Genomic DNA, 19,067 nt, shown 5'->3' with positions numbered 1-19,067 from the left:
GAACTCATTTCTTTAACAAAATAAAAATAAATTTACCCATGACAGGATGAGGATGATGATGAGGATATTGTTCCAAAGCCAATAAAGGATTTACTTGGAAAAACATACATGTTTCAGGATGTTTTACCTTTATCCTTTTACCTTTACATTAAAACTCGGGCAAACACACATTGGGTTTCATTTTACCTTTTTCATTGGAAATTAGGAATTTAGGCAAACCCAAATCAATGCAAATTAGGCAAAATCTAATAGAGAAAAATTAAGAACTCTTTAACCTCAAGAACCCAAACTCAAATCAGAGTACATGCACAACCCAAACTTAAATGCACAACCCAAACTTAACTCGGATTAAGTGCAAAGGCAAAAAAAATTGAACTCAGAATTTTGAAATTACCTTAATGCGTTTCTAATCCTTTAACTCTAAAGATGGATTGGGTTGAGTTTCGGCTATGGTGAGGATTATGGTGAGAGTTGCAGGTCACGGTTAGGTTAGGGTGTGGGTTTGGGTTGAGCTTCGGCCTATGGGTAGAAAGAAGACAACTTGAAGATGGATTGAACTTGGAAAGGGTGTACTGAACGGACGGAGGGAACCAGAACGGACTAAGGGAGACAATGGTGGCTACTGATCGAACTAAGGGAGAGAAATTGTTTTGGAGACTTTATATTCAAAATTTCATTTTATTCTGCATGTAACACGATTTCATTATTACTGAGTTTTGAACCGTCCAGCTAGAATATTTTATTGCAGAATAGTCATGGTGACCATCCCGTGTGGCAAAAACGTGAGAGGAACTCGGTTTTAGCATAATCAAGTTCCTTATATAATTCGATTATTGGACGATCAAGTATTGAAACAGAGACACGCTCCTAAATAATTTGGAAACAGGGACATATTACTGGTTTTTTTGCTAAATAGGGGCAAAAGCCCAATTTCTCCTAAAAAATTAAAGAAGCATATGAAACAGGTGTAAATGCACAACAAAAAAGGATGAATGAGTCATTCACAATTTATGGATATGAGAGCTAATGATATCATGTTTTTTTTTAAAAAAAATTATAAAGTATGTTCTCATTTTGATCAAATTAATTATTAACTCGTGTTCTCATTTTAGGAGGATTCCTCTTATTATCACTTCTTTTTTTTTTTTTTATAAAATTCTTATTATCACTTTATACTTTATAGAAGGTTTTTAACTTTTCCCTCAAGAAAAAAAAAAAAGAAGGCTTTTAACTTTATGATGCGATTGTTTTTCAATCATTTTTGTAAGGGCTATTAATAAATAAATAAAACACAACAAATGAAATGTAGGAGAAAGCTCCTGCCGCTCATATAGGTAGATTTTGGTCTTAAAAAGCTGCAGTACTAATAAAATTTTCACATGGTAAAAAGATAGGAGTTATTACATATATATATATATATATATCATTCTATTAAAACAAAAAAGAGCATAATTTTACAATTTTAATTGAAATCGTGTATTAAAAATACTATTTGACAAGAAATATACAGTCATATATGTATGCAACCAGATTTACACCAAAAAAAAAAAAAAAGTCATATGCCACTGCTAAAACTACTACAATTTCCAAGAATAAAAAGGCATTGAATGCGTTTAGCAACCTCTTGGTCTTGGTCAGTCACAGACTCGCGCACACACATCACTTGCCTCTTTACTACTCACTGCCCCTCACTTCCTACATTCTCTACTTCTTCTCTCTCTCATCACTGTTTATATTCTCATTCTCATCCTTCTTCTTTGCCATTATTCTCTCCATATCTCTCTAAAAGCCATGAACCCCTCTGAAGAATTTGTAGAACAGGGAATATCTCAACAGGTATGCATCTTTTCGTGCCCACTGAGCTATTAAAGCAGTAATGGTATTTCTATTTTAGTGTCAATTTTTTTTTTTCCTCTGGGATCTTTTCTTTTTTGGGGTTGAAAAACTATATAGTTACTATCTAATAGCTTGGGTTTATTTATTATTATTATTCTTATGAGTTTGGCATTTAGCGGACCTTATGATTGGTGGTTATTTCTGGAAACTTTGAACTCTTGGAAAGAGTTTCCGGGTCAAATGCTTGTATGCTAGAATTAATGGGGTTGTTTGATATGATCATGTTTATGGATAATGTGAGTGGAAAACTAATAGAAGAATGGGATTATCATATTAAAATTGAGTCCTATTTTAAATGGGGTTCTAGAAAGAGTTTAATTGCGGAGTTATATAGTATGAACTGGTGAATGTAGAAGGAGGAATACTGTATTCTGCAGCATTTACTGAACTTAGTTCAGGATTTTAGGACGTTGTTGGCTGTTTCAGTTTATTTTGGACATAATGGTGTGTGAAGTGTATGACTGTTTCATATGATTCATCCCTGAAGGCAACTCATGTTTTAATCTTAATTGCTGCCTAAACAACGTCAGACAGTACTCAAAATGTGCAATCATTAGAAAGATATTGAACATGAAAAATAATTATAATATAATTTGAGTCAAGCTTGAATGATAAACCAAAGTAGGATAGTTAATATCTGATGATGCTGATCCATAAAGAAGAAAATTTGATGTGAACACTATTGCCTAATCATTTTCTTTCTTCTAGCTAAGTTTATCACTTATATTTTAATGAATTGAATGTCTTGAACCAGAACTTAAGAACGGTGTCCTCTACAACAGTGCTTACATTGGCTTATCAAAGTCTTGGAGTGGTATATGGCGATCTCTGTATCTCCCCTCTCTATGTTTACAAGACCACATTCTCTGGGAAATTAAGCCTTCATGAGGACGATGAAGAGATTTATGGGGTGCTTTCCTTTATCTTCTGGACAATTACACTTATTGCTCTCTTCAAATATGTATTCATAGTGATGTTGGCTGATGACAATGGTGAAGGTATAGATTTGTCACTCGTTCAATAACCGATTGCTTAAATTTGATAATACGATTGAATTCATGACTCAAAAATTTACTCCTAGTCCCTCAACTTTACCTCACATACCAACAATTGTCAAGGACTGAAGGATATAAAAGATGTTATGACACCATTATCTGGGAAGGTTCACTTCTGGACCTGATTCTGGAGACCGCTGCATGTATGGAGAACTTGCATATTGCTTTGCCAAGCCCTGAAAATGAGTGATTTACTTTAATCTTCTAATTTTTCTTTGATCTTTTTTCTCTTATAAATTTGGGGTGGTACATAGCATGCTATTAAAATGGATATATAGCAAGCTAACTGCTGCTTATTTATATGACAGCCTTCTCAACACTGAACAGAAGCACCATGTGCTTTTGATGCTTTACCAAAAAATTGTGGCTGAGAATTCCTCCTGTATGTTTAGACCTCAATAAGGAAAGCTGTAATCAGTTAGATATTATTGTTTGAAACATGATTGCAATGTTTAGGCAAAAAAGAAAGTTTATCTTTGTTAACTTTTAACTAATGATGCAGGTGGTACATTTGCATTGTACTCTCTTCTCTGCCGACATGCAGGACTAAGCATTCTACCCAATCAACAAGCCGCAGATGAGAAGTTGTCTGAGTATGTAACAGAAGGATCTGCAGACACCTGGCGGAGTTCTGCTCTGAAGTCATTCTTTGAGAAGCACCCAAGGTTTCGCAAAGGGCTGTTGATTTTTGTACTGCTTGGAACCTGCATGGCTATTGCTGACGGAGTACTCACTCCTGCAATATCAGGTAGCTGGATTTAGTGTGGCTGCTCAGCCTCTAGTGCTGTTTACTGCATTACTGTTATTTGCTCCATCATTTGAACTTTCTGACTACCCAGCATTATTCATATCAATTCTTCAATTTTTTTTATCCATATTCATATCAATTCTTTAATATGTGGATTATTCTTAGTTGCATATCGTAAATATGTTCCAGATTTTGAGTAATGAATTTATTAGCTTTTCGTGTACCAATTTTATTGTTGCTTTGTTTTAAGACTGCATGATATCTTCATTTCATTAAATAAAACGTGCATGTGCGCTCTTAATAAACCCAGCTCTAAAGCACATACTTCTTTCTAAAACATGTATAACTGTGATAGATCTTGCTACTATATTTTATTGTGTGATATTTTGTAGCTTCTGCACTTATTATAATCAGAAAAATCTTTTTTTTTTTTTTTTCTGCTGATTTTAAATTTCATAGGAAAATTCTTCAAATGATATTGGAAAAGCGAAGATTTTATCATGCAGAAACCTAGATAATAATTTAAAAAGAAACTTGGTTGAAGATGATTCTTCATGCTAAAGGCAAAGTGCTGTAAAGCATGAATGAACACCATGAGAGCATTTTCCTTTTGACTTTTCTTTCTTTTCTTTTTTTTTTTGGGGGGGGGGGGGGGAACCTACATCTTGAAATACATTTTATATGAGAGTCAAATATGTGTAGGTCTTTCAGTTTCATTTCTTCTTTACTTTCCATAAATGCTCTTATAGAGATTTGTGTGTGTTTCCCCTTTCAGTTCTTTCAGCAGTTTCAGGCGTCAAACTGAAGATCACAGAACTCCATGAGAGTGAGTCCAGCTCAATACATTGCTATCTTCCTGTTCCCTTTAAAAACTTTCACTGTCTATCAATTCTTTTTGAATTTCTTTTCTTTCAGATCACATTGTTATTATCTCGTGTGTCATTTTAGTGGGGCTTTTCTCCCTTCAGCACTATGGAACACACAAAGTTGCTTTCATGTTTGCTCCAATTGTCACAGCGTGGCTTCTTTGTCTTACTGGCATTGGGGTATACAACATATTTTGGTGGAATTCTCATATATTTCATGCACTTTCTCCCATTTACATGTTAAAGTTCCTTAAAAGCACAGGCGTTGAAGGATGGATATCATTAGGAGGAGTGGTTCTTGCCATCACAGGTAACTCTTTCACACTTCAAATATGGCTATTGCCATGTATTTGTAGCGAAAAGAACTACTGGAACTATTTTTAAACTTTTACTTGGAATATCATCTCAGGTGTGGAGACAATGTTTGCTAATTTGGGCCATTTCTCTCCACTCTCTATTAGGGTAAATCCAAACTCTAATTATTGTATAGGACACGAACACCTTTGCTTATTAAGTTATTGTGAAACTCATTGTCTTAACATTTGGTTTTCTAATCCCAGATAGCCTTCACATTTCTAGTATATCCCTCTTTGCTTCTTACGTATATGGGTGAGGCTGCATTCCTTTCTAAGCACCATGAAGATATTGAGAGAAGCTTCTATAAAGCCATACCAGGCAAGAACATCTTAATGTGCCAATTGGTTTAATGTGATTCTTTCCCCATCTCTTGTGTAAATACCATTATCTTCTATGCAGAAACTGTCTTTTGGCCGGTGTTCATAGTAGCTACTTTTGCGGCCGTGATAGGGAGTCAGGCTGTAATATCAGCTACTTTCTCCATTATAAGCCAGTGCTGTGCATTGAATTGCTTTCCCCATGTTAGAATCATCCATACTTCCAGTAAAATATATGGGCAAATTTACATACCTGAGGTCAATTGGATGCTAATGTGCCTTTCTTTAGCTGTGACAATCGGATTGAGGGACACAAGCATGATGGGTCATGCATATGGTATAAACCTAAACCATTGAGTATAAAAAGGGCTGATGCTCTTTAGGCCTTTTTGTGTACATGAATGAATGTGGTTGTTTTCCTGACTATACAGGGCTAGCAGTGACTACTGTTATGTTTGTGACAACTTGCTTGATGGCAATGGTGATGATAATAGTGTGGAAGCAAAATACATTTACTGCTGTTGCATTTCTGTTGGTGTTTGGATCAATGGAACTGCTTTACATCTCTGCATGTATTTTCAAGGTACCCGAGGGTGCATGGATTGCACTTACAGTGTCTTCTATTTTTATGGCTGTAATGTACATATGGAATTATGGAACAATGAAGAAACACCAGTTTGATGTGGAGAACAAGGTTTCGATGAATAGGATAGTGTCTTTAGGGCCAAGCTTAGGAATGGTCCGGGTCCCTGGAATTGGACTTGTATACACTAATCTGGTAACAGGGGTACCAGCTGTTTTTGGACATTTTGTGACTAATTTACCTGCATTCCATCAAGTGCTTGTTTTTGTTTGCATAAAATCTGTTCAAGTTCCCTATGTTTGTGAAAAGGAACGAATTCTCATTAGTAGGGTAGGCCCAAAGGAGTGTGGCATGTTCAGATGCATTCTGAGGTATGGTTACAAGGATCTGCAACAAGAAAATTACAATTTTGAGAATAGATTGGTGTCTGGACTAGTACAATTTGTAGAAACTGAGGAACAAACTGCACCAAAAGCAACTGATTTTTGTGGAGAGTTTGGAAACTCAGATATTGAAGCCTTCGATTCTTCAGTGCATACCACCACAATTTCATATCCTGAAGAGGACAGAGCGAGGTGTTCATGCGATATTCAAGTGATGACATCAGATATTGGTCGTGTGGAAAGTTTTCTTCTTAAAGATGAGTCCCTGCAGATTTTAAAAGCCAAAGAATCTGGCGTCACTTATGTGTTGGGGCATTCCTATGCAAAGTCAAAGAAACCATCTTCCATTTTTAAGAAATTTGCCATTGATGTAGCATATGCTTTTTTAAGCAAGAATAGTACAGAGCCTAATATTCTCATGAAGGTGTCCCCTACTTCTTTGTTGGAAGTTGGTATGATTTACTATGTCTAACATCTAAGTGCTAAAGAAAAAGTTCACTTCTTGCCAGAGGATCTTCCCCACAAGTGTTATTTCTTTTCTGTTAGATTATCTGTTACTGATCTTTAGGTTGACATGCTACACTGTCTCTCAGGATGTAAATTATGTATATAATTTTATCTTTTTGATAAATGAACACCACATAGCAGAACTGGCACTTAAGAAAAAATTGTACATGATTCTTTTAGGGACAGGGAAACAGAAACGAAGTAGTCCCGTAGTGAGGGTTGTAGGGGTCAAGTTTTGGAAAGGCTAAGTAAAGCAGAAATTGGTCCAATCAGCCCCAGGTTCAATAAATGTAAAGAATAAGAGAGTCATGCCCAAAATTCACATTACTTACTGATTAGAAGCTAGTGGTGCATCACAAAGAAATACCCAAAGGTGCCACCTCGAAAGGGAGAAAAATACATGAAAATTCCTCGAACTTTTATTAAGTCATACATATAGCAGAATGGGAAAATAAAATTAAGGGAGGTAGTAAGGGAATTAATGTAGATGACAACTGCAATTTTGGAAGAGTTTGTGGCGAAGGTGATACAACTTAACCTACTCCTTCAAGAATGGTTACTGACACTGAGTGCTTAAGATGGAGATAACTTTATGGACTTCATTGGTCTACATGGAGCACAATCAACCAATATATGATTTGGATAGTGGACAATTTACACAAATCATAGGTTTAGTTTTTGATATTCTCTAGAAATCCCCCCCCCCCCCCCCCCCCCCTCCCTCCTTTTTATTTATTTATTTATTAATATTAGGACAAAGTTTAGCTATAAAATTAGTTGTAGCCTAAGGCAACAACTTTACTTAATAAAATAAATATTATTACATATTTTGAAAATCTAACTGTTGAATTGTATGTTTTTTTTGCGTTCTTAATACACAAGTCAAACTTTGTATCAATTGGATATTATTTACTATATGATCTATAAATTTATATTTTATGCATAATTTTAAATTACAAAAATTTGCAATTTAAACAATTTATTGATAAGATATCTATTGATCTTTAATTTTCTAGAAATTTTGCAAGAATTGAAAATATAAGATGAAGGTGTAATCCAATGATGGATTTGTCAAAATTCACCTCCAATAAAAATATATTGAATAAGATTGTAACTTTAAGCCACAACCAATTTTGTAGCTAAACTTTATCTTTAATTTATTTTTTTTCTAACTTCTACTATATTGCATAATGTTTTCCGAAATTTTTGTTAGTACAACTAAAATTTTTAAGTTTTTTTCTCAAAAAAAAAAAATTTAAGTTTCAAATTTTTATTTCTCTTAAGGTACAAATTTTGCATCACAAAATTACTTTAATTTATTACCCAAAAAATTTATTGGTACATTCAAATACATAGTAATCACCATTAATATGAAATTAACCAACTTATATCAATCTCAAAAAGTCAAAGATATGTTAGAATTTTTATTTTTATTTTTATTTTTATTTTTTTATTAATCAATTAGAAATTTTATTGATAAAAAAAATGACAAAATTTAGTTACAAAATTAGTTGTAACATTAGACTACAACCTTACTTAATATCTTTTTATTAGAAGTGAATTATGACAAATCCACCATCAGATCACACCTTCTTATTATATCCTACATGCTTGCAAAATTTCGAAAAAAAATAAAGATCAATAGCTATGTCATCAATAAATTGTTTAAATTGCAAATTTTTGTAATTTAAAATTATGCATAAAATATTAGCTTATAAATCATACAGTAAATAATATCTGATTGACACAAAATTTGACATGTGTATTAAGAGACTAAAGAATATGTAATTTAACAGTTATATTTTCAAGATATGTAGTAATGTTTATTTTATTGAGTAAGGTTGTAGCCTAAGGCTATAACCAATTTTGTAACTAAATTTTATCCAAATATATATATACATATCGTTTATACAACATCACTAAGGAATGCTTGGGTCTCCTCTAACCTTACGTGATCATTATTACAATAACCTACAAACTATGCCTACCAATGGATTTATGAATCATACATAGTTTTTTTAGAGAAAAATAGAGTGAATAGTGGAAAGTTTCTACTATCCCTATAAATATGTTGTTGGGTAGTTATTATGAGAAAATATATACTTTAAAAATAAAAAAGCGAAAATATGTTTGGATAGTTTTTTAATATAAAAAATAAACTTTTCAAGAGTGTTAAATAAATTGATTAAACCAAATTAAACTAAAGTGATGAAAAGAGAGTATCGGGAATTAAAACAGAAAACCACCAAACCACATAAATTAATACAGATCTACCAAAATAAAGAAAAAACATTAGCCCAAAACATAATGGAATTGTATAACATATTAGAATTGATGGTAATTTTTTGTAACACTATCGTTTAAAAATCAAAATTGATGTGGCAACCAAAAAACACTGACAAAAATATCCATCAAAATATCCGGCGAAAATTGGCAAATGCCCATTTCGCGCAAAAAAAAAAAGCAAATGCCTCATTTTCCAAACTAATTAGGGAAATGCCCCTCTTTTGAAACTTAATTTTCTCAAAATCGAGTTTAAAAAAAAAAAAAAATTTCTAGAGCCCTATAGCGATGTTTTAAGGAGTCTATAGCAACGTTTTAAGGACCTATAGCGGCGTTTTGTAACTCGAGCTCCATGAACTCGAGTTCCATGCAAGTTTTTTTTTTTTACCTATAACTCAATTTCATGAAGCTCGAGTTTCAAAACGCCACTATAGGCTCCTTAAAACATCGCTATAGGACTTAACTCGATTTTGAGAAAATTAAATTTCAAAAGAGGGGCATTTCCCTAATTAGTTTGGGAAATTGGACATAATGCTTTTTTTTTTTTTTGCGCGAAAAGGGCATTTGCCCATTTTGGCCCAAAATATCCATTAAACCAAATTAAACTAAAGTGATGAAAAGAGAGCAGTGGGAATTAAATAGAAAACCACCAATCCACATAAACCAATACAGATCTGTCAAAAAAAATCGGCCCAAAATATATTGAATTGTATATCATGTTAAAATTAATGGTAATTTTTGGTAACACTATATTCTTTACAAATCAAATTAAATGCAGCAATAAAAAATAAAAACACTAACAAAAATATCCATCAACATAGTCTATAAAGGCCATTGTTTCTGTTGAAGCAGAATATCGTCAGTTGAGGAAGGTTCGTTCAGATGAATACCAGTCGATGGGAGTCCGTCCAGGCGATGACTGTGTCACTCCAGTCGGTGGTAGTCCGTCCAGGTGATGACTATATCACTCCTGCGAATAAGACAAGTTTCTTTACTCGGTCACCGGTGTGGTGCCTGCCACAACACCTTCGATGCCAAAGTTAGCACAAAAAGAAAATAGAGTTTTTATAAAGGAATTACTTTGTTCTTTATGCAATTGTGTCCCCTTTATGTGGGTGGTGCTTCTCCTTTATATACCTTTTTTTTTTTTTTGTCTAGCCGTTGCACCATTAATTCCTGGCTTAATGGTGCTCCTGGCCGAGTAATGGTTCTTTAATATGTTTCCAACGGTCTACCCAGCTGGCGTCGTAACCGCTCGAGGTATTATTGCTGGCATTGAATCGTTTTGGTGCCTTCGTCAGTGACGTGGCAATATTTCTCTCGTCATGGGGGTATAGGTCGTCTGTAGCATTATACCCGTCTGTGAGCCATTCTCGTCATTCCCATCAGATGCCCCCGGATCATGTGGTCGACGTGACACGTCACGTCGTCCACAGAATGCAAATCATTCGAATACGTCGTCCACAGAATGCGCATCGTTTGAGCTGCAGATGGCTTTTGGGGTTTCGTGCTGTAATAAAGGCGTAGTGGCGGCACCATTCTGGTTGTTACCACGTGGCGCTTACTGGTGGGTGCAGTTACTGTTTTTTTTTGTGCGACCCTTGGGTTTCCCGCTAATTTGCGGTTTTTTTCTGGGCTTCGTTTAAAAACTTCCTATTTTCCTTTTCTTTTTTGTTTCTCATCTTCTAAAATTTCCTGTTTGTGCTCTTTCCTATTTCTTCGATTTTCTCTGTGAACTAGTGCGTATTCTCCATTTCTCCAAAGCTGGTGCAAGGCAGGGTTCTTTAGCTTCTCTATTCGAGGTATGTTCTTCCATTCTTGATTTTTTCTCTCTTTTTCCTTTTCTTTTCTTCTTCCCCCTTTTTTTTTTTTTAATAATGAGATTCTGATGCCCCCTTTTTCCCTCTTTCCCTTTTTTTTTTTTTTTAGCTTCTTTGGTCTTTCTATGATAGATAGTTCTGAGGTTTGGGTTATTTGTCCTTCGGTTTCTTTCCTTTTCGTGCGCTTAGGAGGGTTTGTAGGAGTTTCCCCAAACCTTGAGGGTTTTGTCTCAGAGGGTAACGGTTTGGGAGTAGTGGTTGGGGAATTTGTTAAGGGAGTGGGTAGAGATGTCTGAGGTGAGGACTAGTGAGCTTGAGACCGGGTTGTCATCTAGTGACGACCCAGTGGGGGGAGATACCGCCGTCTCTTCCTTCCGGGAGGTCAGGGCTTTCCACGCCCTTAGAGAGGTATGTGGGCTGGATTCTGAGACTCTAGGTCGATTTAGGGAAATATTTCAGTTCCCGGAGCGGGTTAGGGTTTGTTTGCCTACCAAGGAGGATCGGGCTTGTCATTCTTTCCCTGGGGAGGTCTGTTTTTATGAGTCTTCCTTTATTTGTGGGTTGAGGCTCCCGGTCCATCCCTTTTTTATGGAGTTGTTAGATCGTTACGGCATTGCTCCGGGGCAACTTATGCCTAACTCCTGGAGAATACTGGTTAGCTGTATGGGAATATGGCTGGCCGCTACGGACGGTGGAGAGCTTAGGGTGGACGAGCTAACCTATTTGTACCGTCTAAAGGAGTCTAAAGAGTTCGGGTACTATGAGTTAGTCCTATGGGAAAAGAGGACCAGGATCGTCCGAAATCTACCCTCGTCTTTCGGGTACTGGAAATCCCGGTTCTTCTTTGTGTCGGGGGACGATTTTGAAACCCCCTCTGGAGGGGTTTGGGGTGAACTCCCGAGGCTATCTCGTCAGTGGAGGACCCCAAACTTAGGTGCGTCATTACTTATTCCCGTCACCCGAGTTTCGTTGAACTTGACTTTCTCTTTTTTTTTTTTAAACTTCTCTGTTCATTGTTTTGCGCAATAAAAAGGCGTCCTAAGCTTAAGAGCAAATATAAGGAACGTGTGGAGAAGGCGATCGAGTATGCGCGGACAATTGAGTATTGGGACGACCTTGTAGATCCGCACACTCTCGCGTTCTATTGCCTCGGCCCAGAACCTTCTGCTTTCATCTTGCGTAACCTCAGGATTGAGGGCAAAAAAAGTAATTTTTGCCTCGTGTATTTCTTTCTCATGTATGTTTCTTTCACATGTATGTTTTTTTTCACATGTATGTTTTTTTCAGAGATGACGACCAAATTTAACAAAGGCATGTATGACAAGATGAGAGCAAAAAAGGACGAACCTCTGTCCCACCTCGGGAAGAAGGTGGTACGCATTACCGGGAAGGGCCCTCTGGTTACTTCTGCGGCTTCTGTCACGCATCTTACCTCCGGGACTGACACGACGAGGTCAGCCTCTCCTGCTGCCTCTATCGAGGAGATCCCCACTCCTGCTTCTAAGAAGCAGCGAACTTTAGATAAGGGGAAGGAGAAAGTTGATTCCCGTTCGTCATCAATCTGGGACGACAAGAAACTTGCTGTGGACAGAGCTCGTGAGGTGGTGACGGCAAAGGACTTGAGGGTCTTCTCAGGCTCATCAACAAAGGACCTTGTGGATCGTCATTTGCACAAGCTAGTCTAGGTAATGCCCTTGCGTTATTTTTGCTTCATATGCTCGTCCACTTCCCCCTTCTCCCTTTTTTTTTTTTTTTGAATGTGACCTCCCTATGTGTTTTACAGGTGTTGGGGGAGAGTATTCATCTTTCCTCCGAGTATTTAGCTCAGGAGGCCAAGGTCGAGTCTGCTTTATCGCAGATATCGGTCTTGGAGATGGATAATTCAAAGCTGAAGAAGGAGCTTATTACTGTTATGGGTGAGGCCAATACTGCAAAGGAAGAGGCCAGGAAGCTTCAGGATGACCTCAGAACTGAGCGGCAGTTGGTTCTAGAGAAGGACGAACAGCTTGCTTCTGCTCGGGAGAGACTGAAGGGAGTTCTTTGCAAGGGCCATGTAGGGCTTCCGACAAGGCCAGCAAACTGAAGAGTACAACTCTGTCCTCTTCAGCTGGTACTTCAAGGGATTTGAGCTGCTGCGGAGATACCTGATCAAGCACCCCTCTGGAGTGAACTTGGAGACACTAGATATGGAGGAGGTAGATAAAGAGATGTCTGCTGACGAGGCCGCGCAGCAATCGGTTCCTGATGCTAGTACCCCGGCTGAAGTTCCTCCTGCTAATGAAAGAGATGACAAATGAAAATTTGTGATAATTTTTGTTTGTGTTGTTTTTTTTTTTTTGGATGTGCCCTTTGTATATTGGGCTTTAATTTGAGAACAATTTTACTCATATTTTGACAATACTATTTTTGTTTCAAAGTAATCGCTTACTGCTCTTGGTTTCGTAGTTACTTGTTTTGTTATCTCAAATTTTATTCGTACTTTGAGGATACTACATGTTTTGCTACTTTCACTTAGAATATACATCCGTTATTGCGGAATTCTTTCACCTAGACTTTTAGGGACAATCTCTATGTCTCGTCAGTAATGCATATCTGTCATTACTTAGTTTTTTTTTTTTTTGGAGACATTCTTTGTGTCTCGTCAGTAATGTACATCCGTCGGTGCAGGATCCCATTACTTAGAGATTTTTGGGGGCATTCTTTGTGCCTCGTCAGTAATATACATCCGTCGATGCGGAATTTCATTACTTAGATTTTTGGAGACATTCTTTGTGCCTCGTCAGTAATATACATCCGTCGATGCGGAATTTTATTACTTAGATTTTTGGAGACATTCTTTGTGCCTCGTTAGTAATATACATCCGTCGATGCGGAATTTTATTACTTAGATTTTTGGAGACATTCTTTGTGCCTCGTCAGTAATATACATCTGTCGATGCGGAATTTTATTACTTAGATTTTTGGGAGACATTCTTTGTGCCTCGTCAGTAATATACATCCGTCGATGCGGAATTTTATTACTTAGATTTTTGGGAGACATTCTTTATGCCTCGTCAGTAATGTGGACTGGTCTGTTAGCACGACTGTAGGCAATGCTTTTATTAATTTCAGAAAAATGAATACATTAGCTTGTTACACCTTTTGATGGTACTTCTTTAAATGCTCAATGTTCCATGGTCGAGGAAGCGTTTTCCCGTCCAAGGTTTCCAGGTGATAGCTGCCTTGCCTAGAGTAATGAGTGACTCGGTAAGGTCCTTCCCATGTGGGGCCGAGCTTTCCTTGGGTGGAGTTTCTAGTTGCTGTCGTCACCTTCCGCAGGACGAGGTCACCAATATGGAGTCGCCTGAGCCTCACCCTTCTATTGTAGTATTCGGTCATTTTCTTTTGATATTCCGCTATCCTGTCCGAGGCTCTGTCTCTTACCTCGTCCAGGCAGTCCAGGTTTACTCGTAACTGTTGGTTATTGCTTTCATCGTGGAATGCTTCTCGCCTGATGCTAGTTACTCCCACTTCGACCGGGATTACTGCTTTAGTGCCATATGTAAGCCTGAATGGAGTTTCGCCCGTCGGAGTTCTTGCCGTGGTTCTGTAGGCCCACAACACGTTGGGTAATTCTTCAGGCCAGGCACCCTTCGCATCATCCAGCTTGGTTTTGATCATCTGGAGCAATGTCCGATTCGTTACTTCCGTCTGCCCGTTTGCCTGTGGATGCCCAGGGGATGAGAACTGATTTTTGATACCGAGGCCGGAGCAGAAATCTCTGAAGCCTTGGTTATCAAACTGTCGCCCATTGTCCGTGACAATCGTCCGTGGGATCCCGAACCTGCAGATGATACTTTTCCACACGAAGCTTCGGACTCGTGCTTCGGTGATGGATGTCGTTGCCTCGGCTTCGACCCACTTTGTAAAGTAATCAATTGCGACGAGGAGGAATCTTACCTGTCCTTTTCCCGGGGGTAGCGGTCCGACGATGTCGATTCCCCATTGTGCAAATGGCCACGGGGATGATATGGTCGTCAACTTCTCCGCCGGGAGTCGTTGGATGTTCCTAAATCTCTGACACTTGTCACAATTTTTGACGAGTTGCGCTGCGTCTGTTTGGACAGTTGGCCAGAAGTAACCTGTTCGGATGACTTTGCTCGCCAGGGATCTGGGGCCAGCGTGGTTCCCGCACACGCCTTCGTGTATTTCTTCTAAGATGTACCTGGCTTCGTCCTCGTCGACACATTTCAAGTATGGTAGGGAATAACCTCTTTTGTATAGTCGGTCATTCAGAATGGTGAATTTGGTTGCTCTTTGCTTGATTTTCCTAGCTTCTTTGGGGTCCTGGGGGAGGTGCCCGTCTTGGAGGAAGGATATGATTGGCGCCATCCAGCTGTTTATTCCCTGGACTGCGAATATCGAGATTTCTTCAATGCTGGGGCATTCTTGTATCTCCATGGTCAGCTCCGTGCATGATGGTTCATCTTCTGACGAGGCTATCTTTGCAATCTCGTCTGCTTCCATATTCTGGCCTCTCGAGATCTGCATGAACTCCAGTTTTTCGAATTCCCGGGCCAAATGCTTTGCTATCTTGAGGTATTTCTGCATTCTTTCCTCCTTTGCTTCGTACTCCTCCTTGATCTGTGCTACTACTAGCTTCAAGTCACTTTGGACGACCAGGTTTTTTGCTCCGATTGCCTTCCCTAGTCTCAGCCCTGTCAGTATTCCTTCGTACTCGGCTTCGTTATTGGTGGCTGGGAACTTAAGTCGAACCCCATACCTAAGTTTTTCCCCGTCGGGAGTTGTTATAACGATCCCTACTCCTCCCCTTTTTTGGGCTGATGATCCGTCAGTCTGGATCGTCCATCGTTCTGCAGCATCTTTGTAGTTGTCATCATCGTTAGGGGTGAACTCAGCAATGAAATCCGCTAACGCTTGGGCTTTGATGGCAGTTCTGGGAAGGTATTCGATATCAAACTGGCTAAGTTCCACTGCCCACTGAACCATTCTCCCGGCTGCCTCTGGCTTGTTCATGGACTTCCTGATCGGTTGGTCCGTCATTACCAATATTGGGTGTGCTTCGAAGTATGGTCGCAGCTTCCGTGAGGCTACTATCAAAGCGAATGCAATTTTTTCAATCCTGGGGTACTTGGCTTCTACCCCCTGGAGGGCCTGGCTTATGTAATAAACTGGCAGCTGTTTCTTGTCTTCTTCCCTAATCAGGGCCGCGCTGACGGCTGATTCTGACGCTGCCAGATATAGGTAGAGGCTTTCCCCTTCCTTTGACGGACTTAGTAGGGGTGGATTGCTTAGGTAGCGTTTGAGCTCTTGAAACGCGGCTTCACATTCGTCGGTCCAGGCGAAAGCTTGCTTCAAAGTCTTAAAAAAGGGGAGGCATTTGTCCGTTGCTTTGGAGACGAACCTATTCAGTGCAGCGATCCGCCCTGTGAGTTTCTGGACATCTTTGACGGACTTCGGTGACGTCATGTCTAGTATTGCTTGCACCTTCTCCGGATTGGCCTCTATCCCTCTTTGGGACACCATGAATCCCAAGAACTTCCCTGATGCTACCCCGAAAACACACTTGCTGGGATTCAACTTCATCTGATATCTCCTGAGGGTGTGGAATGTTTCTTCCAGGTCGTCCAGGTGTGCCAGTTCTTTTTTGCTCTTGACGAGCATGTCGTCCACATATACCTCCATGTTTCTGCCGATTTGCTTGCCGAACATTTTGTTTACTAACCTTTGGTACGTTGCCCCCGCGTTCTTCAGTCCAAAAGGCATTACCTTATAGCAGTAGAGCCTTTGGCTCGTGATGAAGGCGATTTTTTCTTGATCTTCCTCAGCCATCTTTATTTGGTTGTATCCTGAAAAGGCGTCCATGAACGTCAGGACTTTATGCCCGGCCGTGGAATCCACCAGCTGGTCTATCCTAGGCAAAGGGAAACTATCCTTTGGGCATGCCTTGTTTAGGTCCGTGAAATCTACACACATTCTCCATTTTCCGTTTTCTTTCTTTACCAGCACGACGTTGGCAACCCACTCGGGATAATACACTTCCCTGATGAAGTCTGCCTGCAACAACTTGTTAACTTCGTCGTTGATCGCCTGGCTTCGTTCGGGGGCAAAGACGCGGCGCCTCTGTTGGACGGGTTTCTTTTCGGGATCTACGTTTAATTTGTGCTGAATCACTTGTCGCGATATGCCGGGCATATCCTCATGACTCCATGCGAAGACGTCCTGGTTTTTCCTGAGGAATTGAACGAGCTTCGTTCTCATTTCGGGGCTTAGTGCTGTCCCTATCCTCGTCATCTTCACGGTTTCCCCCTCCACGAGCTCGACGGCTTCCAAAGCCTCTGCTTTGTCTTCTTTCTCCTTTTCTATCGTCCATGTGTGGCTCTCCTTTGTGGCCACCACAGCCTGGTAGCATTCCCTAGCCAGGACTTGATCTCCTTTAACTTCGCCAACACCGTCCTCAGTTGGGAATTTCACCTTCAAACAATATGTGGACGTGACCGCCTTCCATCTATTGAGCGTAGGTCTACCAATGATTACATTGTACGTCGACGGGCAGTCTACTACCAGAAAGTCCAGCTGACGTGTTTGCTGCTTTGGGTATGTTCCTATCGTGACTTTTAATGTTACTATGCCCCTAGGGTATACTTTGTCACCACTGAAGCTAACGAGAGGAGAGTCGAAGGGGCGTAGCCTCTTGGGATCAAGTTTGTTCTGCTGGAAGGCTGGCAGGTACATAATGTCTGCGGAACTACCATTATCTATAAGTATCCTCTTGGTGTTAAATCCCTCGATCGTGAGTGTTATAACTAGGGGGTCGTTGTGTGGCTGCCTTACTCCTCGCGCATCTTCTTCGTTGAAAGATATGTCATGGTCTGTTTGTCTCTGCTTGAATGGGGGCTGCATATGGACGCTATTCACTTGCCTCTGGCATGTTTTCTTGAGGGACTTGCACGACCCTCTCGTTGGTGGCCCTCCTGCAATCGTGTGTATTTCTCCAATCACGTCTTGTGGTAGTTGAGGAGTGCTGGCCCCATTCTTTACCGAAGACTCGCGCTGGCCCTTGCCTTCGTCTTTGAACCTGCTGGGTTCTCCCTTCTTGACATACTTCTGCAATTTTCCTTTTTGTATCAACTCTTCTATTTGTCCTTTCAGGTCTCGGCAATCCTCCGTGTAATGGCCGTGATCCTTGTGGAATTGGCAGTATTTGTTCTTGTCCCGCACGTTAGGGGATGAATGTAAAGGCTTTGGCCACTGAAGGTAGTGTTGATCCTGGATCTGTGTCAAAATTTTGTCAATAGGCATAATCAGAGGGGTAAATTTTACCGTTCGTGGCGTCTTCTCTTCCTTTCATTTGTCTACTTCACTTCCCCGACGGTTTGGACGCTCCCTCTTTTGCCCCCTACGTTCGTCTTCGTGCCTTCCCTCCTTTTTTGATCTACCCTCGTCAATAATGGCTGCCAGTGCGTCCTCGGCATTCATGTATTTTTGCGCTTTCAGGAGCATCTCTGCCATCGTCCGGGGCGGATTCTTTGCCAGTGAGACAACGAATTCCCGAGACCTAAGCCCGGCCTTAAATGTCGTCAGCTGTACTTTGTCGTCTGCATCGTCCACTTCTAAGGTCTCTCGAGTGAAGCGCTTCACGTACGAGCGCAAGGTCTCCTTCTCACCTTGTTTAATAGAGCAGGTGATCCGCGGGTCTCTTAGGACGTTGCCCTCCGACAAAATGGCGCAGAAAGGCGCTACTTAACTGTTCGAAGCTGTCAATAGATGAGGTGGGCAGCCTCGTGAACCATTCCCTACCAGCCCCCTTTAGCATGGTAGGGAAGGAACGACACATTATCTCGTCAGGGGGCTGTTGAAGACCCAATGTCGTCTTGAAGGTATTAAGGTGGTCTTGGGGGTCCTTGAGTCCGTCGAAGGGTTCGAGTTGAGGTAACCGAAACTTTGGTGGCACTGGCCGTTCTAAAACTGCCATGGTAAAGGGTGAATCTGTTGCCCTAACCATCTTATCTAAGCTCCGATCTGTCTTCTCCTTGATGGCATTTTTCAGCTCGTTCATCTCCTTTCTCATCTCCTGGAGGAGATCAGAATGCTGTTCTTCCGGAGTGATGGTCCTTCGTCGGTCAATTCTCCCGTGGCTATCTCCTTCGTCTTCTTGGACCGCTCTCGATCGGTTCTCTTCCTGCTGAAGCTTTTGCCTCATTTCTTCATTCTGTCTGGTGAGCTCTTCCACAGTGGCCACAAGAGCTTGA

The 19,067-nt window shown here is 40.0% G+C and overlaps 1 protein-coding gene across 3 annotated transcripts; it reads left to right on the top strand.

Annotated features, from left to right (window-relative positions):
* The first annotated feature begins 1,620 nt into the window (after nt 1-1,620).
* LOC142606887 (potassium transporter 1) lies at nt 1,621-6,725 on the top strand. Of its 3 annotated transcripts, none has more exons than XM_075778255.1 (11): nt 1,621-1,836; nt 2,651-2,894; nt 2,978-3,137; nt 3,260-3,333; nt 3,454-3,699; nt 4,475-4,525; nt 4,648-4,875; nt 4,975-5,027; nt 5,126-5,240; nt 5,322-5,576; nt 5,671-6,725. In XM_075778255.1, the coding sequence occupies exons 1-11, from the start codon at nt 1,792-1,794 to the stop codon at nt 6,675-6,677; spliced, it is 2,478 nt and encodes an 825-aa protein (XP_075634370.1). In that variant the 5' UTR covers nt 1,621-1,791; the 3' UTR covers nt 6,678-6,725. The 3 variants fall into 3 exon arrangements, with proteins under 3 accessions (XP_075634370.1, XP_075634369.1, XP_075634371.1); XM_075778254.1 differs by having other exon boundaries at nt 4,615-4,875; XM_075778256.1 differs by lacking the exons at nt 2,978-3,137; nt 3,260-3,333 and having other exon boundaries at nt 1,622-1,836; nt 4,615-4,875.
* Nucleotides 6,726-19,067: the final 12,342 nt, after the last annotated feature.

Source organism: Castanea sativa, chromosome 8 (assembly GCF_040712315.1).
Source record: "Castanea sativa cultivar Marrone di Chiusa Pesio chromosome 8, ASM4071231v1".
Lineage (NCBI taxonomy): Eukaryota > Viridiplantae > Streptophyta > Magnoliopsida > Fagales > Fagaceae > Castanea > Castanea sativa.
The sequence above is the reverse complement of the archived record's forward strand: the minus strand, read 5'-3'. Positions and strand labels throughout refer to the sequence as shown.

Bases quoted from the DNA above. Each gene is read 5' to 3' on its own strand.
- LOC142606887 (XM_075778254.1), top strand. From the start codon at position 1,792: ATGAACCCCTCTGAAGAATTTGTAGAACAGGGAATATCTCAACAG. The intron at 1,837-2,650 runs GTATGCATCTTT...GTCTTGAACCAG, and splicing joins AACAGGGAATATCTCAACAG to AACTTAAGAACGGTGTCCTC. The intron at 5,241-5,321 runs GCAAGAACATCT...TCTTCTATGCAG, and splicing joins CTTCTATAAAGCCATACCAG to AAACTGTCTTTTGGCCGGTG.